The following is a 24113-nucleotide window of genomic DNA, read 5'->3' on the forward strand; positions in this document are numbered from 1 at the left end:
AAGGGAAAGAAAATCATGCTACAATTCCAAAGATGAGATGTACTTTGAATTTTGAACATATACTTTGGCATGCAGTGGGCTTCAGCTTCATTTTCTTTCAAGATTTCATGGCATGTTACTTGATGTAATGTAAAGTACATTGTAAACATTTGTTCTTTTACTCAATAATCAGAAAGAGGCCAGGGGAAGTCTAGAATGAAATGAACCGAGAAGCTTAAAGTTAGTTAAAGGAACTTCTATACGTCATGGTTCGAGCACAGAAGGAGCACTTTAATTTTAAGCATGGTCTTTCACGATGGAAAGGCAATTCAGATTTCCAAATATTATAATTTGTAGTTTTAAATATGCATGGTGAATTGTTATGTTTATATATGAAACTCATTTTTTGACTTTTGAAGAGCTTACATTCAACTTTAGATGAATTGACACTTGACTAAATTGTTTACTTAATGTTTTTATGTTATAGAATGATTATTATAATATAAAATAAATAAATTATGCAAAATAAAAAATTCAAATATATATAAGTTTAATTTTGATGTACCATAAGTGTAAAAAAAATTATATTATTAACCAAATTAGATATTATCTTAAATATATTTTTATTACAAAATTTATCAATTTTATTTGATTCATGTGACAAATCTCTTATGCAAGGTCTCAATTGTAGTCTTGTGGATAAAAATAATAAAATTGAAATAAAAGATTTTATTACAACTAATCAACCTTTTCGAGAAGAAATAATCATTAATAAAGTTAATGAACATTTTCGATCAATGTCATAATATTGAAAAAAAAAATCTTATAATACATGGAAATCAATTATTGAGAGAAATTATAATAAATAATATAAAATATGTAATATATATTTGACAACTTTTGTAGAAAAATGTGTGTAAAATTAAAGCATGTAATATAAAATCAAGGCATAAAGTGTTGTCGGGATAAGCAAGCCCTATGTTACATCAAATACTATCCAGCTAAAGCTGTGGAAGTATCACGGAAAATTAATTGGTATTTATCATTATTTCATTATTCCTTTTCATCGTATCATTCGTATGGCTAGACTTAACCAAATCACAAGTCATTAATCTTTTATTTTATTTTTAACCAAAATCCTTTTCCACGTTGAAAATAGCAGCAGCAATTGCGATAGTATAAGATTCTGTATTTCTGTGTACAATTTTTTTTTCTCCCTCATCATCTAACCCTGCTTTAACTTTAGCATAAGGATCAGGGTCAAACGGTGGCCATATGAGTAGGGGGCTGTTTAACATGCTTCTAATCCAACCGTGCATGCCATTTGATCATTTCAATGTGTTCTTCCAAGTGAATGAAATCACCAAACCACCATTTCTACACTATTAGACTCTCACTAGCATAATACTTAATTTAGCATCATTTTCAACTAGCAAACTTTGCTGAGGCAACACCATTTCCATGTACATTCTACATATTAAACATCCCATTTTAGCAAAACCATCGTAAACCATCATCATCGTTTACATTGCTTGGAGCATTACTCCCAAAGAGGGGGTGTCACTTTAATATCCTTTTCTGCTCCTGCTACCAGGACTTGCTACATTCCTAGAACCGAGTGATTCAGGCGAGTCATGCAAGTTTCTCAGACCAGGAGAGGAACCTCCTCGATGTACAGGAGATGCAACTCGACGGGGAGATCCTACACTTGCTTCACTCCCTCTATATGCCTCAGCTTCCAGACTTTTGGCTTCTTCACTCAGAACTGCTAACTGTTATATCAAAAACGCAAGTACAACACGTGTTTATAATGATTCGACAAGGGTTAAATAGTCCTGGTGGACAAAAAAATCTCAAATTTACTGGATCATCAAATAACTATTGAGCGTGCTTAAGGAGAAATCACACCTAAATCTACATACAGCATAATAAAACAGATGGGGCAAGTTAGTTGTCAATCCAAATTAGGGCATTCTGTAAATAAAAAAGTATAAAATGGTTGAATTTCACAGAGAATCGCGGAAAAAGGATTTGAAATATATATAAAAAATCCCCTAAACTTTCAGAAGCTAATGGTCAATGAAAAACTATCATGATGCAACTATAAAAGTTTATAAATACCCGAATTTCATTCTCTCTCAGTCGATCTTGAAGTGCATTTATTGCAGGACTTAAACTGTAAAGTCACAAAGTAGTAAAAGGTTATTAGAAAGGCAACAAAGAAAATAAGGAGGAACAAAAATTGGACATTTTGCTCTGACCAATATTCAATCAGCTTGCACAAGGAAGCCTGATAAGTTGAAGTGTGGTGTATGAAAGTCAGTGGATGCACTTTCCCATCCCTGCAAAGTATAAACAAATGGCACATAGGAAATTAAGGAAGCAAATAAAATGCTTCCATTTCAACCCCACACACACACAAACACAAAATGCTTCCATAAAAAGCTAATTGGAGTATTAAGAATGACCATATAGTTTATCAAATTATCACCTCATATTTTGTAAGATGGCTTGATTATATGCATTTTGTTCCTCTTCAAATAGTACATGTTGCAGATCAGTGTATGACGATAGTGGTGAATCAAGGTTGATTAAAGACAAGGCTGGCAAAACATATAGGGGAATTTCTTTTCTTACGAACTCTGCACCACTGCAAACAATAAAAAGCCATTTTAAAACCCAATATTGAGAGAAACTATCTTGTCAACCTACTAAATGATTAAACATGGTTGACCAGATCAATCATAATACAAAGAAGACAGAAAAAGGTGCTATTGTTTATATTCAAGAGTTGCTCTACAGTTATAGCTTCCATTTATCATTCAAACTTTAACCAACAAACATTGAGAAGCATCCACAGAATGCCTATCCCCATCTCCTGTGTTATTATATTTCTTAATAGAAAATTTATGGTGTAATAAGTTATTAAAGACCTGTCATACACACTTGGCACAAATGTGTCAAGGAAATCTTTAGATTAGCAAAGGGAAATCATCCCCAAGAAGCATTAGAGGGGATGTTTTCGAGACAGGCTAAAATTTATGTTCAAACAGAAGCCAACTATTGTTCAGGACATAAATGGATACTGTGGTCTTCCCTTTATCTTCCTGTTTGTCTTCATTGGCAAGTACCTAGCTGCTATCAAGGTCATTATCAAGTCAACTTCGATTTGAGGCTTTAGATATGAAACGGCAGTCACAATTTTCCCTTATGTTTCACCTTTCAAGGGGACATGATGCAATCCAATTACCAAAAATAGGCCAAAACTATTGGTTGATAAATGACAAAGATCTTAGTGGTCAATTACATAATCATCAATATTCTATACCTCATGTCCAAATTTGAACGATGCATAGCCTCTTGCATACTTTCTGACATATCCATGGGATCAACATCAACTATGTTGGTGTCTGAATTGTTGGGATGGTAGTTTCCTCCACTTTTATCTCTCCCTAGATAGTTGGCATCAGCATTAGCAAAGAAATTCCCCAAGTCTGATCTCCCCCCATCCTAGCCAAAATATATAATTGCATAAATATAAGAAAAAAGGAAACACAATGCAGATCTATACAGAAAAAAGCAAGTATAGTTTTATTGATAGGACAGCCTCAAGGAACTGAATTCATTTCCCATATGATGAACCTGTAGTGTTTGTGTTTCATCTTATACCCTCATCTCGCCATATCAACAAAAAGATACACTAAAGTCAGCGTTGTAATAGGAAATAATTGCATCACCTTCAAGTAAAACATTTTTCAGATAAAAAAAATCCAGATTGGACACATGCCGAGGGGGTGGTTCTATGATAAAACACCAGTTGATAAACTAGTCAAATACAATACTGAACAGAAATCATACATAATACAGCAATATACTTGTTGTCCCAGAGACACAAAGTCTCCTACAGAGAGTATTCTCTGCTCACAGACTGCAAATAACAACACACTAGCTTAATTACACACCCTACTATTTATAGATATAATATAATCCTAATACATAACTGTCATCAGTTATTTTCTATGAATAGCAACCATCATGCAGTTTCCCATACAGAATAATGCAGTATTACTAATACAAGATAAGTGATTTTATATCACACACATATATACTTCTAATAATAACAACTGCCTCCAATCCATCAGTGGGTTGGATCTAATATTTTCTATGATAACTGCCATAATGCAGTTTCTAATACAGAACTAGCGCAGAATTACTACTACAAGGTAATGTAATTTTATATCACATATATTCCTGATAATAATTGCCTCCAATCCATCAATGGATCCAACCTAACCCATTTGGATCTCAGTTCCCAACACTCAATCCAATTTCTTCCTTTCATAGTTTGAAAAAGAAGTTGGGATTCTAAAGCTTGTTGATTCAAGTATCTTGAACTGAAAACTTTGCCATGCTATAAATACACCATAACACCACCATTGGAAGTGGACACTAAAAAACAATATGTCACGTCAGTATTTTAACATTAAAAAGACACTTTGCAAAGTCATCTTAGAGATTTGTTTAAAAATTAAAAAAGAAAAGCAGAAAACAAACACAACTTATTTTAACAAATAAACATCCCTCTTACAATTTCTATAAGCAACATCATGTTTTTTAATTCTGCATTCAAGCATAATCTACATTCTAAATACCATAGTCTATTCTTTTCCCAAAAAACATAGCGCAACATACCAGATTTAAATTCAATTTGAGATATGATGAATTATACCTTACTAACAACAACACTTCTTGAATCGCCAGTATCCTGCTCGGCATTCTCTGCCTCGAAGTAACCAGGCTTTGTTGATACATTCTCGGAGGAACTTGGTGATGAATCAATATCAATAACAGGGCTTCTATTTACAGGAGACAGAGGTATAGGTCTTGACCTGTGATTCTGCTTCCCATCAGATGACTGGAAAGCAATTACTTGAATTCTTCCTACCTGAATACAGTCCAAAGTTATTCCATTTTAAACTAAATGAAAATCAAGAAATAAAAAACGTTTTGATCATGCATTCAACACAAACCTTGTTTACATCTTCACTGTAACAGGAAAAAATCAACCCAATAAATCCAGAATCAAGAAGTTGATACATTGCCTGAGTCCGCACATCTACCAAATAGTAAATATGTTTGTTATATATTGTTTTTTTAAATGACGTTAAGAAAGAACATATAAAAGCAAAAGATACTGGGTAGGGAGTATTGTATTGGACAAAAAAGAAAAAATGTGTTATGATTCAAAAAAATCTTTGTTGTGCCCCTCCCCTCCAACTCCCAAGTCCCTACTCTATAACATGCCTAATGTCAGAAATTTTCAATGTGCTATGTGCGTGGAGATAGATCCAAAATTAATGATTTTGTCTTCTAATAGGGAGAGTAGGAGCCATTAGAAGTTTAGAACCATATATCAAAAGCTTATGTATAGTGACAAATGACAATATACTTAAATAAAATATAAAGTCTAACAGAAAGCTTTTCAACCTAATTTCTGGAAGGCTCCAGCTAAATTAGTGTTTAATATGAAATGATTGAAACTCCAATACCATGCTTGAAAAATACGCACGGTATTTCTCATGGATAATGATATCTGAACCAGCCAATCTTCACTAGATCCATATAATCAGTCACACACACATGCCTTCATTTGGGGTTAAGTTGGAGCACAGTTTAAAAAGCAAAATTTAGAATAGCAAACATCAAATACTGTTTTTTTTTATCAAGCTAAGAACTGCATTGCAGCAAGGTGTTCCGGCCGTGCTAGCAATTTCCTCTCTAAAAGCTATAAAGTAGTTTATAAAACCACACTTGACCCCTTTCATTTCACAGAATGAACAAGTTAACAATAGGTAACTAACTGTTTCCATTTTAAGTGTAATGAAGTAACTTACCAACATGGGAAGGGAGAACTGTAATGTGAGGGTGTGAATGGTACCAACCAATAACTCTGGTTGTTCTTCCAGTGGATGTGGTCATTCTATCAGCCAAGGCAGAAGCAGCAGCCAACTGTTCAGGGTTGGTTTCCACTCGATCCTTTCGCCGATCAGACCGAGTCTGAGGAGACGCCCCCCATATCAATGCAGTCACACTCCCGTTTTTCGAATGCTGAATCCAATCCATGGATCCATCCACAATTACACTAACTACTGTTACTCTGTGTGTGTTTGTTGAATTTAATTGATAAGAAAAGAAAGAAAGGTTAGGTTACCTTGATGTCCCCAAGAAGAAGGCCCATAATCTCTTCGGTCTCAGTGGACAATGCATGAGTCACGCAGCTTAACCACACTTCCTCCGACATTGTCACGCTCGTCAGAGACATTCTCAATTCGATTCGATTCGATTCGATTCTTCCACTCCCAAACCCTAAACCCTTCCCCGGTTAATCTCTCTTCTTTCTCCGTCGTTCGTCGGGTCAGGGTCAGGGTCAGGGTCAGGGTCAGGCAAACAAGGCCTCACCTCAGCCTCAACTCGATAAACAAAACAAACACTTGAGTTGAGCTGAGCCGAGTTATACTTGCTCGCAATTCAATTAATCCTAATTCTTCTCTTTATTTAATCTCTACTACAACCCTAACCTAGATCTTAATTCCTATTTGGAGGCCAATACCAATAATTTCCACTTCTCACTGGCTTTTTTAGCAAATGATATTTTTTTTCTAAACGTGGAAATCGATAATAATTTAGCCTTTCAAATAATGAAATTTATAATATAGTCCTGAATTATTAAAAAGTGAAAATTTTATCTCATTATATTTATGTTTGTAAGATGATTTTGTTTTTAAGAAGTAAAATTTAATAATAAATTATATTTTTTGAGACCTAAAGTTATATAATTTAATTTTAGAATTAATTTATCATAAAGTTATATATAAGATATAATTGTTATTTTTTTTTACAAAGTTTGCAAATAAATTAAAATTTTTATTCTTTAAAAATAAAATCATTATCAATTTACACATTTTGGTAACTATAAAATGATAATTTATATTTTTTTATTCAAATATTTCTTGCTTGGCCCAACGCCACCAGTGTTTTCAAAAAAACAAATATCACTCCATCAATGCAAATCTAATACTGCCTTTATTTTGGAAATTTCATTTTGTTTGGTTTACATTTTTATTTTTGGAAAATTGTTTTTATTCTTAAAATATTAAAATTCTGAAAACATGTTTAATTTGACTTCTTATTTTTTGCTTTTAAGAAATAAAAACACTGAAAATGTGTTTTAAAAAAGAAATGTATTTTTAGATTTACTTAAAATTATATTCCTTGTTATAGTGTTTTCATTTTACCCAATTAAAAATAAGATCTTATTGTTTCCGGTTTTTTGTTCGTTCGGAAAAAATATCTTTATTGAAAATAAAAATAAAAATTTAACCAAACATAATTTTATCACAATTTTTTATTTCAAGTAAAAATGAAAACAAAAAACAACTAAATCTAATACGCTTAAGTAAAGTTAAATTTTTTATGTATGTGTCAGCTATTTTTATTACGTCATACATGTTATCAAAGCTTTTCTATCATTAGGTTATATACACATAATTAAATATAAATGTTGTTAATATATTCACTAACATGTCTTTTCTAGTATAGTTGTAATTTTTATTATGTCTCAAATTTATATGTCTTGTTACGAATGATTTGATATTTAAATTTTTTAATTTTGATCTGGGGTTAAATTTTGATTTGGACATAAAACTCCAAACTCCAACTAGAGATATTAATATCCTAAAAAAATAAGACAAGTCAGTATGAGTAAATTAGTAAAATGTCAAATAAAAAATTTTAAATATCTTCTAATTATAAAAAAATACAAAATTATATAAATCTTACTTCTTATCCTTTTAGTGAGGTATTTAACAAAAGCAAAATCAGAAATATATGGGAAAACAAATGCAAACAATATTTACCCTTAACCTTAAGGCACCAAGAATAAAATCTAAAGCAACATAAAAAATCCTTATTTGATCCTGGAGGGAAAGTTCATGCTTAATCAAAGAATCAACATCTTGATTTGTTTCCCAAAAAACATGCATCCAAACAACGTGGCCATCCCATTCCACTTTTATAAATATTATGAATGCAATTAACTAACCAAGGATGGAACAAATTTGAACAATAAAACAAGAGTTTAATATATATGATTTTGTATCATCATTCAATTATAAATTATTGTTTGAATTATTTTAAAATAATTATTTTAAAAATCAACAAATTTAATATTTATAATATGTTGTAATTTGATGATTTTATGAAACTTTTTATATTGTTAGTATATAATCATTTTTTTTCATAAAATAATTACACTCTTTGAATAAAAATACACATTAATTTTTTCAAAAGCTTCTCCAAGGCAAATGTAAAACAATTAAAAATTTTCCACAGGTCAACTTCAAGAATAGAACATGCTTTCTATTCTTAGAATACTAATAAAAAAATATAATCTTATTATTTATTTGATTTAAATAAGATTATCTCCAATAAAAAAATACATGTAATCTCTATATTTTTACTTAAAAAAATAGTATATGGTACTTTCTTTCTTAGTGTACTCCTTAAGTTCATCATAGGATCAGCTCCAAAAACATTTCCGCGCCCTATTTCTAGTTCTCTCCTTTATTTGTATGGTCAAAGTGTAATAGGTGTAGTGTGTTTCAAGTTTCAACCTTGCAATCTTCAGAATGTCTTACTGTAAAAGTTCAACTATGATAGTATCAGTTAGTTTTTCTTTTTTCTATGATAGTATTAGCAAGCGCGTGATCAAAGTATACTATATAACCGACACGGAAAAAAAAAACACAAATATACTGAAATAAGTAATTACTGTCTATCAGCAAGCACTTTAGGCTTAACTATAACTGCACAACATAGGAGGAAGTATGAAATGTATTCACATTAGCACAAGGACAAGTTAAATTAAGTGTTTTTTTTTTTAGATTGTCTTCTTTTTTATTTTTTTTACTATTGTTTTCTCTTTTTTTTAATCATACGATCTGTCATATTTCTCTTTTTCTCTTATTTTTTTTGTTATCTTTCTTCCTTCTGTTTATTTCGCATGACAACTATTATTTAGTTAATTGAAAAATAATGTGAAGTAGATAACGTGGCGAAATTCCACGGGCTCATTCCTTCAATCGAAATCTTGTAAACGGCACTCCGTTTTAAGAGCGGCAACTCAAACTTAGTCACAGGTGCTTGCAATACTAGCGATGGTTGATAAGAGAGACTGTAATCGTGAGCTTACCAGCAAGGAAAAAGAAAGTTGAGAGTTGAGACACCCTTTGAAGAAAAGATGGCATCCCATAGGCAAAGCTATGAAGCTGGTCAAACCAAGGGCCGAACTGAGGTAACAATCATTCTTGCTTCTTTTCTTTCGGCAAAAAAGAGATAATGAAACTGAGGATGCATGATAACTGTTAGAAAACATCTTTTATCTTTGAATAAAAGATAGATAATAAGTGTATGAAATTCTTTTTAACGGATTACACTATCACTTAATCATAAATTATTATTATTTTTATTTGGATCAAATTACATAAAGAAAATGATTAACCTCCCTTGTGTCTTAGGAAAAGACGAATCAGATGATGGACAATATTGGGGAGAAGACTCAGGAAATAGCCCAAGCTGCAAAGGATAAGACCCAACAAACAGCCCAAGCTGCAAAGGAGAAGGCCCAACAGAATACAGACGAAGGAATCGGCCCAGTCAGGGAAGGACAACACCAAAGGGTTCCTGCAGCAGACAGGGGAGAAGGTGAAGGGCGCGGCCCAAGGTGCTACAGAGACTGTGAAGCAAACCCTTGGCTTGGGCCAGCATGATCAAGACAATCGCAGAAATTACTAGCTACTACTATAATTAAAGTGCTTTCTTGTATGGTTTACGCAGCATGACTTTTAAATAATCTGCTTTTCCCTGCACTCCTACCTAAGGAGTGTACTATTATCCGCAGTTTCTATTCTCTAGCTAGTTTCATCATGTATGTTCAATGCTATATATAGCCTTGAATTAATGTCAACTATGTTCTAATAATGCTACACCCTTGGTTTGTATTTCTTTTTAGGTACATTATTACACTCATGTCTCTCACGTACGCTAAATCAAAATCAACATAACTCATACACTTCAAATGGAATTATAATTTGCCAACTACTAGTACTACATAAAATAATTTCATAATATAAAGTATGAATTTAATTGAAATACTCACCGGAAACTTTAGAAGTTATTAACTAAAATTTATTGAATTTTATAATAATTACTTCAAAATAGTTTCTAATACTATCCATATATTAAAATTAAACTCTAAAAAGAAGCAATACATCTCATTGGTTTAATGATGGTTGGAAAACAAACATCATTTTTTGCAAATCCAATCACAGGTGCCGCAGCCAATGTTCTCACCCCGGTGCTTCGTCATGACAACATTGAAAAGAACAAAAGAACAAGCGCACACGATCACTCGCTCATCATATCGTTACTTTCTTCAATATCACTGAATACTTCAAATGCTTCATCAGTTTCCAAATCCCCGGATTCTTCTGAACTGTCATCCTCATAGATAACTGGCACTGTTTGACCTTCATCTACTTCTTCATCAGCAACCTGTCCAAAAGATGCTAACCATGAATAAGTGAGAACCCAAATACTGCTAACACGTTCAAACGGGGAAAACACTTACCCCTGTGTAATGAATGTCTACGCAACTTGACAAATGAACGGCAGATTCAAAAGTCCAAACTCTAGATTCAATCAGCTACACATAACAAAACAGCAAATTCAATTGAGGAAAATGGGTGCCAAAAAGCAAGTGCTAATATTCACGGTTCACTCAACCATATGAAGCCTACCTAAGGTACACTTGTAGTCATCAAAATATGATAGTATGTGAAATTATTCAGTATTAAAATACTTAAGATGCCTTGCCACATATAGCATATCCACGCATAAGTTCAATTTTTTTCCAGTTAAATTGATGATAAAATGCCTTCCTCAAGCACATCCAGCAGATATGAAATGAAATACGGGTATGATATTATGATATATCTTATAACTTGGAAAGCACAGGTTGAACAAACGATATAGAGAAAGCCTGTCGAGTACATCATAAATAATGACAAAATAAAAGCTCCCACCTGATACAATGAGTTCAAAACATGTAATGAAGATTCCTGGGACATTATCGCACTTGCATGCTGTAGAACAAGACACTTAGCCATGGAAGAGTACATGCCAAAATTGCACCCCTATAATAGCAAGAGAAAATAGCTTATATAAAATGCATCTGGAATTGGAGCATAATCTGACAGCTAAAAATTTATTTTTTGATGCAGAAAAATTAGAGTAAATTCTAATTACAAATTACTTTTATATGATAGATTTCTGTTCAAAAATCTGTAGATGAGAAGTGTTGAACTTGATGATACTGTAGCAGGGTACTTCAGCAGCCTTACTTTCTATTTTTGTCTCTCACTTTCTTTTAATACAGTAGATAGGTAGGATTTATTTTAAATCAGGGTTTATGTCGTATATAAAAGGATTTCCAAAGATAGTACGGGGTGACCTGTTTTCACCAAATACTAGAAGTTTTCTTCAAATGTCCTCCTGATTGTTTACAGAAAAACATCCTTCTTTAGGGTGCATTCAATATCTCTGAGCCAACGAGTTCTCCACCAATATCACTTGAGTGTTACAGTTTTTTATCCTACATCTACTCCCACCCTCCCCCCACAGCCAAAAAAAAAAACCCTCCGGTGTAGGTAGTACAAGTATTATGACACCCTCTACCCCTCACATATATATTAATAAAGGAATAAAAATTCAAATATTAATTAAAAGTATTTTTAAAACATTTTTAAATACAAGCTTTTCAAATTGGTAAAAGGCTCACATTCACTTTCTTCTACATCATATTCAAACTTGTTCAAATAAATAATAAAGTCATCTCGACTCAAAGAAGTCATATAAGTCTCATACAATTAATATAGAACCTATATTCTAATGTCACATCCTATCAGAGCGTGGTGTTCCCGTGTCCTCTAGCATGAGGTTCTTCATAGTCATCCACCTATTCATCTGCTCCCCCGAACACAAGTTCAAGATCATCACAGGATCCAAACACAACAACACACAGGGAGTGAGTTATCACATTCCTAGCTAATAGAGAAACAAGACAATTAAATATACATATTATATAAATGAGATACCACTTACTTAAACATAGCTCATGTAACTTCACCACTTCGTCATTCAAAATTCACTTTTCAATTATCAATCACATTACACAAGAATCTCACACTTCGATCAAGATATAATAACACATCAATTAGCAAGCATATGCAATAGTTATGCTAAGACTCAATTCTATATGCAATGTGGTACCATGTCACTGAAAAACCACCCTGGGGCGCTTAGGAGTACATAACAAGACACACCACACAATGGGTTTGTCAGGTCACTCTCACTAAGTAAGATCATAGGGAGACCAGTCAGGGTCACGATGTTTTGCGAGAATGCTCCAACCATATGAGATCAGCATAGGCTTAAAGGAGCACTCAAACCCGGTGACCCCCAAGGCCTACACTCCGAAGAGTCCGTCAGGGCCTCTCCCTCCTGATTCAGGTCCAACCCCTAAAATAATTTTTTTTTTACATGCAGACACTGCTCATGAATTATACAATACCCACGACCTTACACTCGTGTTTTAAACACGTTCAACACAATTGGGCTACGATTTAACACTGGTTCCTAAATAGGAAACCTACATTTTCTCTTTAACACTGCGCATCAACGCTTTTCTCAAGATAACGCTGGTCGGGTATTGTACAATTCATAGCTTACAACACAAGTAATTTCACATCAAGTGTTAACTACACACTTATCCACAACTAGAACTCATTCACAATTTCACATCTCATAGTGTCACAATCCACCATCACATGTTTACACGTATCTCACAAATTAACACATGTTCAACTTTACACTTATACTCAATCTCAATAACAATATTATAATCTCAAAGCAACATGTTATTCTACAATTCATCACATACTCACAATTTGAATTATCATTTCATATCCTCAATATAACAATTTATATAAAAGACTATCACAACATGAGGACTAAAACCCCTCAAATAATATTACACAATTATATTCAAATCATAGGTCCAGATATACAAATATCAAGAGCACAATTTATCAAGCAATTTTCATCAGGACATCAATATTTTATTTATAATTATAAAGGAAAAATTGCAATTTAACAAACATCCCAAAATAAAATCCCAATTTAATCCTCTAAGGATCCCTACACATGTTCTCACTAATCCCCAACTGTGAATAACTCATCCCTTACCTCTAAGCGGGCTCACGTGTCTTCAGCCAGCAATAGCAACATCTCTAGCGGTTCCCGAAAATTCTTTCAATTATTCATCCGACTGCTCCGATAGAATTCCCAAACGTCAGAGAGACGGAGAAGAGATTGAAACCTCCACTTGTACTGTCTTCATACGATTCCTTTTTCTCCCTCCACGAATATTATCTCGCAAATCCCAACGGTGGAAGCGTGCGGAATTGAATTTTGAACAACATATCCAAATTTCACAATAATCCAACGGTTAACGAAACCGGGATCGTAGTTTTACCAAGACAGCTCTGGGTTTCTGCGGGAAAGAAAAAGGCTACAATGCGAAGGGTTTTTCTCTCAGTTCAGACACGATATCAAAATTCCCAACGGTGAGAATGCTCGGAATTGTGTTGCGAACATGATACTCAAATTTCACGACGATCCAACGGTGAACGGGTTTGAGATCGTCATTTTTCTGAGACTGGTTTGGTGGACTGCGGGAAAAAGAAAGGGTTTTGAGAGGAGAAGGGGAAAAACGAAAATGAGGCCAAAAGGAGGCAGCTGACTTAACATAACTATTTATACCTAGGGTACTCAGCCTATTATTTGCTCTATATTTATTTATTTATTTATTTATTATTAAAAAGCTTTTTAAATTTATTTACGAAAAATTGGGATGTTACAAGTATAGCATACAATCCACATCCTAAGAAAAGTCCCAAATCATCCTCGTCAAATAGCTTCTTGAAAATTTAAATTAAGTGGCTTATCATGCAGTAACATAACAGTATCCATTAAGACTAGAAACAAACAAGTTAAAAGTTTAACAAGAAAACTACTAGGTTTATTAAACATAAATGTTCCAATTATCACTGTGATGTTACCTAGACTCATTAATGGATATGAGAGGGTGTAGGAATTTGAGGACGTTTGATGGGTTCAACTGTGCAATTGACTTTGTAATAACCTGCAAAAGGATTGAAGGAGTTACAACAGTCACCATGCACATCATATAAAAAAACTGAAAAATTAGGTAACTTCTCATTCTAGGAAAGTAAAATAAGAACCTTCTCATCCTGCGTATACAAGCAATCTAGCAGAAGGGTGCGACCATCAGCATTTAATGCTTGCCCAAGCAAAACATGTACAGAGTCTGCACTTGGAGGCTTAGTTGGGTCAGAAGAATCTTGCTCTTTATCCCTCCTGAATTTGTTCTTATCTGGCAAACTGAGAGCAGCAAGTTTCTCTCCCATAGTTGGCTCACTTAAATCAACATCATGAAGGATTCCATCTGCAACCTGGCCTTGATCCGCATCTGAGTCCAGTATAAGAAGAAATATCAATCAATACATCTCAGAATAGTGATAGGACTCAATTCAGCTACCCTAACAGTAAATCTTTGCATGCTTTAACATTGAACAGATTTTCAAGTAAAATAGTTTATCCAGTAGCAAGCCTAATTGATATGAAAACAGAGAAGGGATAAGAAAAAACACGGAAGGTGCAGCATCGGATAACTATGAATAATATTTGTCATCTTGAGCAAGAATTCAGCAGGAATAGAGATTCTAACTTTCACGAATTGATGTAAGACTAAATAACTATTTTTATCCCTGAATGTTTGGTTGACAAATGTGTCTTAAAAGATGAAAATATAAAATTTAGTCTCTAAAAATCTAAAAAAATACGAATAACAAATATATCATGCTGGTAACTAACTTCCGTCCATGTTAATAATATAACCTACATGATACGGAAAAATGAATTTGTCACTAAAATGATTGTAAACGTGATCATACTTGGACAAAAATGTTAGTAAAATATCATTTTTAGGTATAAATGTTAGTAATTTTTTGTTGAACGAAAATGTTAATATTTTTTTTATTAGAGAAAAATGTCAATAATTTTTTTTGACCTAAATGTCAGTATATTCCATTGAACAAAAAATGTTAATAAATTATCATTATTGGACAAAAATGCTTGTAATTTTATATTGGGCCTAAATATCAGTATTGTTCTATTGGACTAATTTGTTAGATTCGAAAATTTGTTTCATTTAAGTGTAAAATATAATTTTTCACTAAATTTTTGCTATTTTTTTATTGTTACAAGCATAACATTACAATAATCATTTAAAAAATATATTAGCAAACATAATTTAAAAACAAACATAATAATAACGATAATATTGATTATCAACTATAATTTGTCTGTCACAATAAAAATTATCCAAAATAAACATTGTATCAATTTACTAAAATAAAACAGTAATAATATACCAATCATTACAATTTTTTCCAAATTACCCTAAAAGATAAATATATATTTCATATTTTACTTCTTGGAATTTTGGCTATTTTATTAACCATGACAAATGAAAGTTAATGGTCGGATATACTTGTCGTACTTTTTACATTTTTTGGGAAATAAATTTTGTATTTTTATCTTTAGAGACACATTTGTCAACAAATTACAGAGACAAAAGTGATTATTTACCATTCATATTTTCAGACGAAATTCAAGAAAATATTAATATTATATAACAAATATATTCCTAGGTTGACAATTAGAGATGATTACATTATATAATTTCAATGACACAAATTTGTCCCTATATGCCCATGTAAACTATTTTATTAATAATGACAAAAGTTAATGAACAGATCTATTTATTGTACTTTTTACACTGTTCGTATTAAATTATATGTTTTCATTATTCTAGAAAGTATTTGTCAACAAATTACAAGTTATAAAAAGTATCTATTTATCCTTAATTTAAAGCAAATTATCAAGTGCCGTGAAAACTAATCATTTCAAAATGGGATTAAAACTTAAAAGACACAAAAATTGAAAACGCTATATGATTCTTACCAAAATGGAGCGTGTTTGTTGTTATTGGGGATGAGGATCAGAAATTGCTTTTCTTTTCTTGGCTTTTTTGGTTTCCATGGAAACTGCTTTTGTGAACTGAACTCTCCTTTGTAGAAAGGGAGTGAACGAGGGTTTAGGGTTTAATCAATTTAGGGCTCAAGTCCACCGTTTATTTATTTCTTTTTATATTTTTTATATACCGGCGGCGGTTATTAGTGAACCTGGCATCTATAAAAATAACAATGTTTAAATTTCTAAAATCCAAAATTAACTTTATTAAATTTTTATTGCATTTTCAGTTCCCAAAATGTAGTTAACTATTTTATTTTATTTTTTAAAACGAAAAATACTAGTAAACTTAATATAAGTACATATTTGTTTAGAACTTTATACTCTAATTTATTGTTATTTTTACGACAAATGTTAAAAATAGACATTAAAATAGACCTTGAAATGAAAAAAAATAAAACAATAGTTATATTTTGTATACTGGAATGCAATAAAAATATAATGTGCCTTCAATTAAAAGTTAACGATCGGAAGACAATTAAATAAATATGATTTTGTTGGTACTGTTTTTCTTATAAATTAGTTTGATATTTAGTGCAATTTTTCATTATCAAATTACTGAAATTAAACTAATTCTTACTATATAATTAAAGATTTAGTTAAGTTGGTTGAATAATATAGAATTTTGTAAATTTTTTGAGTTGAATATATGTGGATAAAAATAATAATGAAGAGTTATTCTAACTTAACATGGGTTTCAACTTCAAATTATGCACAATTGGATTAAATACTTGGAAGAAATATATCCTATTCAAATATGATTGTATTTTGTGAAACATATATATAAATATAAATAGAGAGAGAGTAAAATGTTGTCCAAAAATGAAACGTATGGTATTTTAATCTCGGAATCCATCGACTCCAATGCCTAATTGAAGTTGTCTTGTCTGCGTTCTCAAACGTTATTGCTTGCTGCTGCATAGTTGATCGAAAGCATGGCAACATCATTGTCCAACATCCTTTTCAAGGGAATTGCAGCTCGTTCTTTCACCGCACCTGTAACCCTGAAACAAACCCTACTCTGTCATTTCCTGCAACTTTGTGTTATCTATATGTCTCAATTATATAAAGTTGCATGCTTTCTGCAGTTAACGCTTATGGGTATCCTTTGTTTTATCGTTTTTCCCCTGCGAATTCTATTCAGCTTGGGGTGGAGTGTTTGAGTAAAGTTGGAATTTTTCTACGTCTGGATTGTTCAATAATTGAACTTGGAATTAAGGGAGTGCCAAAATGGGGACTGAGGTGTCATAATCCAGAAATCTCTTTGTTTTCTTCTCACTTCTCAGATCAATCAGCTATGTTGGTGTATCTGATAGTGAGTGGAATGGAATGGAATGAGGTGGAACCGAATGGAGTAGAAGAAGGTTACCATTCTATTGTTTGGATATTTTATTATGGAATAGGTTAGTTTCATCTCATTCCACCCAAGTTGGAGGGGAAGAAAAGGAGAGTATTTGGTGGAATGGAATAGATTCCATTCCATCAGGTTCATTCTATTTTAAACAATCTAAAACAATAATGTTTTGTTATGTCCTAACGTAATGTCTTGCCCCCCATTTCATTCCATCCCTTTGCATCATTCTAAACATAATGTCTTGTTATGTCCTATGGAACAATGAAAATATGGAAACAGTTTTTGTTTTTGTAAGATTGGACTTTTTTTCATTTTCTTTTTGTCTTTCAATCAAATAGAATTCCGGGCCTTTGCACTTGTTTTTTAAGTCTTATTTTCTCATTAAATGAGTTGGTCATTTATTTATTTAAACCCTGTGTCTTCTAGCATCTGAACTAGTACAATTATGTTAAATCCTCTGGAATTTAGTCAGCCAAAACCTGTCCTTGCACATAAAGCGGTATATGGGATCATATTAATTGGTTCTCAAACATGGTAGTACTAGAAGTGTAGGTGCTGCCAAGTTTAATTACTTCCTCCTTTCAACAGCTTAATTATTGACAGAAAAGGCAAAATACTTTTGTGATGTCTTACTGTTCTCACGTGTTCTTTCTCTACAGTAACTGGCCAACATTTCCACAAGTTTTCATTAAGGGGGAGTTTATTGGTGGATCAGATATTGTTCTTAATATGCATCAGGTTAATACCCATTTCAAGAGTTTTGATCTGTTTTTAGTTGTTATTTTGTACTCCTATTTGACTATACTTTACTTCGTGTAGACGGGTGAATTGAAGGAAAAGCTTTAAGATATTATGTCCAAGCAGTAAATGGACAAATAATGTGATGAAATTCAAGGGAGTGAGGTAGTTTAGACAAACTTATTTGATGTAATCTGTTTCTGTTGCTGAAAGATCTCCTTATGTAACTTCTTTGAACCAGATTTTCTGAATGGTATTAAGTTATTCGGCAAATAAAAAATTGTACTTTTGTTATTCCTTTCTATAAGATTTTTGTGTGTGTGTGTGTGTGTATACCTTGCTTTAATGTTTGTATGTTATTTATGAAACAAGAGCTGAGACTGAACTTTTATTCATCTGGAGTCCGAAAAGTGTGATAGGAAAACCTAGGTATTTTCTTAAGAAAAAAAATAGGGATAATCCCCAGTTAAAGCGATTAGAACCACAGTTTCATCACTCTCACTCTCACTCTAAGAAAACACTACAGAATTTCAACCTCCCTTCCCAAAGGCAACAGAACCTTAGTCAATTGATCCCTACCTCTCTCTAGTCCCATCCTCCATTTATTCTTCACTTTCCCTCCTAATATTCTAGCAAACCTCCCTCAAGATACTTGCCACATGCAGAGGAAGTTAAATAGCTGTCCCATATCTCATCCTTCCTAAATCCTAATTTATACCTTAGTCTAGGTGGGATGCCTATCTTTGCAACACACACAGTTTTGTATAAGATTTAAGTGTGTCGGTTATTTGAGCTAGTTTTGATTTGCTACATCTTGTGCTCTGCAATTTCAGTCATTCTAGTGAACTGAATCCACAAATCCAGACGATAAAAATCATGATTGTTGATGGTTGCTGCGGAATTCCAACTATTTTAACAAACTTCATATTGTTACATTTTAATTTTATACAATTTTACAAATAAACTTGAAAAACTGTATAGTAGCAATCCCCAAATTTTAGAAGTAATTATTGTATGCTATAACTATTCGAATTGAAGATAAGATCATTCTGTTGGGATGGATTAATTGAACACAAGTTTGCTTTTATTTTGTGACGTTACGCTGATGCCAAAACCAAGTGTCCACAAAACTTCATTATTCATCTTTCTTGATTCTTGAGAGTGCATGTCATTTTAAGTGACTGTGGTCCCAACGCTTATTAAATTGTAATCTCAGTTTGTAGCCGCAACGCCGATTTCGTTTGGTTTGGACTTATATTATTTAGAACTGTTGATTGATGGTTTCAACTTTCATAAAATAATAATAAATGACGGATCCTATTTGATAAGTAGTCAAGAACACAAGCCGAGGCTAATTGTTTAATCACCTAATTTGATCCACCTCTTAAGTGAACGAATTTGTAACTATTTATACTGGATTTTTTTTAAATAAAAATATATTAATTTTTGGATACTGACAATTCTAACCATATCTTCTTTGAAATTGAGAAATAAGGAGGTCAAGGTCCGTGCTATGTTAGAATAATAATAATAATAACTAAAAATCTCTTCAATAATACAACTAATCCAGTCCCTAGGAAAATTCTTAAAAAACATATGCAGATCTTTATTGCCCGAGGAACATGACAAAAAGGGACCAAGAAAATAAATCCTCCTATATACCTTCAAGTCCCAGCCTTGAACTAAGCCAAGTGCAAACCTCATCCATTTCTCTAGGAACTGTGTAATGACCAAGCCTGCACACATGGCAAACCAAAAAAAGTGAGCAACTGCTTTAGCTGATCATCATTGATCACTTAGTGGGATGATTTCAGCTATAAAGAAAAATTACCCATCATAAGATTTGAATGCAACATATCGAAACCCTGCTGAACATAAGGATTGAGCAGATTTTTCTCCGTATTTGCAAAGGACTACATCATCACCTACAAATAGCACAAGGCACATTAGAATCCTAAGCAATAAAATAGTTTTAAATTTATAAAAACATGTCTCTCACATAAAGAGGAAAAATGACATCAGCATATAAGATTTATAGATACATACTGATTCCATGGCACAGCAAAATGGGTAATGAAGCTGCTCGCCTTCTTGCTTCATGTGACACTTCTATCTTGTTCCTTAAGCTCCTACAAATAGCAGGTTCCAAAGACAGTGTCAACCATGTGAATTCGTGTTTCGGTTGAATGACCAATATTATCATCAGCATAAGTGTAATGCCTGTATAGCAAATAATATTATGATCTTATGAAATACCTTGATCCGGGAAGCCAACCACTTAGTCCAACCACTGTTCTTAAGTTGAGAGGGTATGGAATGCCATTTCCATACCTTCCCATGGCAAAACAAGTTGAAGAGTACAGAGCTATTGCTGCACCCATGCTGAAGCCTCCAATACCAACTTTCACTGTCACATAATGAATTGTTAAAATGATTGAATCATCAACTTCAAGATATCAATTACTTCAATACACAAATTGGATATGTTTCAAGAAGACAGACTAAGCCAAGAGTTATAGATGAAGAAGGTACATAGTAATAAATTAGACTTTGATCTGTTTTTTTCTTCTCTTTAATATGAAGAAAAACACATCCTAAATACAGAAATGATATCATGGGACCTTGTAGAATTGCAAAGTTTTGAGGTATAGTTATTAATTTATTATTAGCAAAGTTTTGAGGCGTTGAAATTACCATCAGCTGGCTCTGTGGACAACAAGTTAGCAATGTGTGCTGCTGAGGCATCTAAACCCTCCCAATCATCTGGACCATCTTCTGAAAGTTCTCCAACATCAAACCCTGGTTAATACCCATTAAGCAAGTCAGGCTTCTTTTTTTGTGATGGTAAAAGTTTTAGGTTACATAGTGATGATTTAATTAAAAAATAGAAGGTGCAAAGAATGTTTTGACATACATGCAGTGCAGGGAAAACCACCAAGTATCGCCACAGGACGGGTAGGAGCAGTTGGGCAAATCCATTTTATCTGCATCATATCATATCATATTGTGAGAAACATCATGTTATAGAACCCCAAAGTTATCATAGTTATGGAGTGACAATATTAGCCTAGAGAAGCAATTAAGTTAATCTCAAACTGATTGAAGATATAAAATTCTCACATTTGGAAGTGGAAGGGATTCCAGGAGCTGAGATGAGCTGCAACAAAACAAAGCTCGAAATCAGATAATTTAGTCTCCGGCCAGTAAATCTGACATCAATTGGGAACCACTAGTTTCCTAGATAAAATTGTCTAGAATAAAGTACTAAACCATGGATTGAAATGCTCAAACTTGATGGCATTTTCTGTGACCACACTAAACACCGTAAAGAACATCATCAGAATTTACCAGCTTTTATTCATATAATATATTATTCTGTCAAAAGTCATGTCTAGCCGTTCTTTTGGTAGAGAAACAAGTGAGTTTGTGGTCCCCCAGTTGAGGATTTAGTATATGCTCTTGCCTAACAGGATTCCAATAATTAAAATCACAACTTTCTTCAACAGAATTTGTTCCATGCAGATTCTAAATAGAAAGAAGTTCAATACTGAACATTCAACATCAGGAGTCAGGACAACCCAATTTTGGATCCACCGATATACTGCATATTCTTTCTCATAAAAGTTTCATCCTTCATGTACGGATTGTGTACTTGAAGCAAGAGAGTGAGGTAAGACACAGAGAACAAGAATAGGGCATACTTTTGGATTTGAAAGAAGTGAAAACTAGATCCAGCCTGTAAATTCCTTGAGTTCCCTAACAAAACATTGAGTTTGCTGAAAGTTGTGGAATAGTACTGTTGGGGAGGTGGAGGGTGGGGGTGGAGATTCAACAAAAAGTCTGCACAGAAATGAATCTTCTCATGTTGAATTTTCATTTGACATGGTCATGTGAAAATTTGTGTCTATCCCTGGCTTCATAATATTCACCAATATCGATTATGATTTATGACCCACATATTTATAAAGAAAGACAAAAATTTCATGTGACTGGATCATGTGAAAATTCCACACAAGAGGATCCATTCCCATGTTTACACATATAACTCAACTGTATACTGTGTACATCCAAAAGTAAGAAAGAGCCGAGTGAAAAAGAGAGATTGAGGAAAGAAAAAGGTAAATATTAGAAAAACATTAAAATATTAGGTGAGGTAGAAAGGAAAAGAGAAGTGAAAGGATCCACAAAGGAAAAGTGAATATAGAACAACCGGTACAAGAATGAACTGATAATTGTGGAAATGATAGAATGACCTATGACAATATTGAAGACATGATGACATGCATACCTCAAACCATTATCACCAAGACCATGCAGCCAAACTATAGTGGCTTGGTGTTTTCCTTTTGGCCTCACTACATGTGTCTTCCCAAACTCAAAAGCTCTTCGAGTGGTTCTACTACCTGCAATTGTAAGTGAGAAAGCTTACTAATCTGTGGCATACCAAGTTTGAAGATAGTTACTGACAGATTTGAAAACATGAGTAAAAAATCATGACAATCCTTTAAATGAACTGAGAATATCAGCACTGAAATTAAATAATGCAGGAAGCTAGAGGAAAAGATTATAAATACGGCTTACTTAACAAATAAATAGAAAGAAAATGCTCTATAATTGACTGATAGCAATCTAAAGACTAAAATTCATGCAAGGTGATACCTTACAACACCAAAAAAAGATTCATGCAAGGTGCAAGGAAGGAAAAAGGACTATGAAGAAAGAGGAGTAAAAAACAAACCAGAGCCCATATGAGAATGTGCATGACTCATTTTGCTGATTGAAGAAAGTGTTGAAAGCACCCCCCACGTACTGCAACTGCAATGAGTATGAAGAGGTTCTGCAATGAAGAAAATGCAGGATGGTGATGCCCCTTTATACCCAGAAGGGTATGGTGGAGTTGGAATAAAATGTGTGAATATGCATTGCCATGTATGTATAGTGACTATAGAGTGCTGCTGCAACCTCCTAGAAGGGTATCCATGAAAAGGAGAGGTAAAGACAAAGACAAAAGCAGGAAACCTTTATGAGCAGAGAGAATCAAAGCAGAGCAGAGCACAATCATCCATTCCTCTGCTGCACAGCTAGGAGAGAGGGCTCTCTCTGGACTCTCTATGAGAATCTATGCTTGTGGAAAGTGGCCAGAAAATAAAGCAACCACAGAAGAATATTACTGAAAACAAGAAAGAATAACCTAAGTTTGTAAAACAAAATATCTTTTTCACAATCATTTGTTTATGAATTTCTGCATGATTGATGGATACCCATTAACATGAAACTATAGTTTTTTTTTTCAATTTTTTGCCTACTCAAGAAAAAAATTGGAAATCACCAAGAATTGCACTTGAAAAAGGAAGCGGAGCTTCTTGGTATTCTCCCCTCCTTAAGCTAAGTAACCTAACCTGGATTTCAAATTAAAATTGACAAGAAAAGGCAAGTATGCTTTTCATTCTAACCTTCCTTTTTTGTTGTTGTCTTGCTTGCCACTAAACTTTAGTTGCACAAACCCCACCTGAAGAAAAGTTTCGTTTGTTTATACACATGAGAAACAGCATAAGTCCAAAGGCTATAGATTAGACCTTGTCTAAAGCATAATGACAAATAACACTAGTAAGTAGCGGAGCTTGATTTTAACACATTTAGGTGAAAAAACAACGTCCTAACACGTTCATTTATTTAGCAGACAGGTAACTTCTTTAGAAGAAAAAAAAATATAGAAAAGTTTAAGCAATGATCTTCCCCAAAAGGAATC

General features: G+C 33.1%; 4 protein-coding genes, 1 long non-coding RNA gene and 1 pseudogene across 7 annotated transcripts; 2 read left to right on the top strand and 4 right to left on the bottom strand.

Moving 5' to 3' along the window:
* Window positions 1-1086: 1086 nt before the first annotated feature.
* LOC114388178 lies at window positions 1087-6543 on the bottom strand. The gene is made up of 9 exons (XM_028348512.1): window positions 6191-6543; window positions 5874-6087; window positions 5010-5095; window positions 4709-4924; window positions 3308-3489; window positions 2471-2629; window positions 2241-2321; window positions 2101-2155; window positions 1087-1751 (listed from the first exon to the last, which is right to left on the bottom strand). Exons 1-9 carry the CDS (start codon window positions 6299-6301, stop codon window positions 1545-1547), a joined length of 1311 nt encoding a protein of 436 aa, XP_028204313.1. The 5' UTR covers window positions 6302-6543; the 3' UTR covers window positions 1087-1544.
* Window positions 6544-9159: 2616 nt separating this feature from the next.
* LOC114386561 lies at window positions 9160-10028 on the top strand (annotated as a pseudogene).
* Window positions 10029-10257: 229 nt separating this feature from the next.
* On the bottom strand, window positions 10258-14866 carry LOC114387564 (WD repeat-containing protein 43-like). Its single transcript, XM_028347761.1, has 5 exons — window positions 14400-14866; window positions 14217-14299; window positions 11121-11231; window positions 10667-10741; window positions 10258-10590 (listed from the first exon to the last, which is right to left on the bottom strand). The coding sequence occupies exons 3-5, from the start codon at window positions 11214-11216 to the stop codon at window positions 10444-10446; spliced, it is 318 nt and encodes a 105-aa protein (XP_028203562.1). The 5' UTR covers window positions 11217-11231; window positions 14217-14299; window positions 14400-14866; the 3' UTR covers window positions 10258-10443.
* On the bottom strand, window positions 14102-15061 carry LOC114388030. Its single transcript, XM_028348370.1, has 4 exons — window positions 15052-15061; window positions 14400-14647; window positions 14217-14299; window positions 14102-14132 (listed from the first exon to the last, which is right to left on the bottom strand). Exons 1-4 carry the CDS (start codon window positions 15059-15061, stop codon window positions 14102-14104), a joined length of 372 nt encoding a protein of 123 aa, XP_028204171.1.
* A 2013-nt stretch (window positions 15062-17074) lies between these two features.
* On the top strand, window positions 17075-18658 carry LOC114387583. Its single transcript, XR_003661351.1, has 3 exons — window positions 17075-17270; window positions 18286-18364; window positions 18446-18658. It is a non-coding gene; the product is annotated as an uncharacterized LOC114387583 (long non-coding RNA).
* A 1145-nt stretch (window positions 18659-19803) lies between these two features.
* LOC114387218 (acyl-protein thioesterase 2-like) lies at window positions 19804-24018 on the bottom strand. 3 transcript variants are annotated; one of them, XM_028347359.1, is made up of 11 exons: window positions 23818-24017; window positions 23384-23534; window positions 23103-23201; window positions 22653-22767; window positions 21485-21521; window positions 21279-21348; window positions 21059-21163; window positions 20621-20771; window positions 20411-20493; window positions 20196-20289; window positions 19804-20100 (listed from the first exon to the last, which is right to left on the bottom strand). In XM_028347359.1, the coding sequence occupies exons 2-11, from the start codon at window positions 23424-23426 to the stop codon at window positions 20019-20021; spliced, it is 879 nt and encodes a 292-aa protein (XP_028203160.1). In that variant the 5' UTR covers window positions 23427-23534; window positions 23818-24017; the 3' UTR covers window positions 19804-20018. The 3 variants fall into 3 exon arrangements, with proteins under 3 accessions (XP_028203160.1, XP_028203161.1, XP_028203162.1); XM_028347360.1 differs by lacking the exon at window positions 23818-24017 and adding an exon at window positions 23694-23778; XM_028347361.1 differs by lacking the exon at window positions 23384-23534 and having other exon boundaries at window positions 19816-20100; window positions 23818-24018.
* Between the last annotated feature and the right edge of the window lie 95 nt (window positions 24019-24113).

This window comes from Glycine soja, chromosome 15 (assembly GCF_004193775.1).
Source record: "Glycine soja cultivar W05 chromosome 15, ASM419377v2, whole genome shotgun sequence".
NCBI classification, from domain to species: domain Eukaryota; kingdom Viridiplantae; phylum Streptophyta; class Magnoliopsida; order Fabales; family Fabaceae; genus Glycine; species Glycine soja.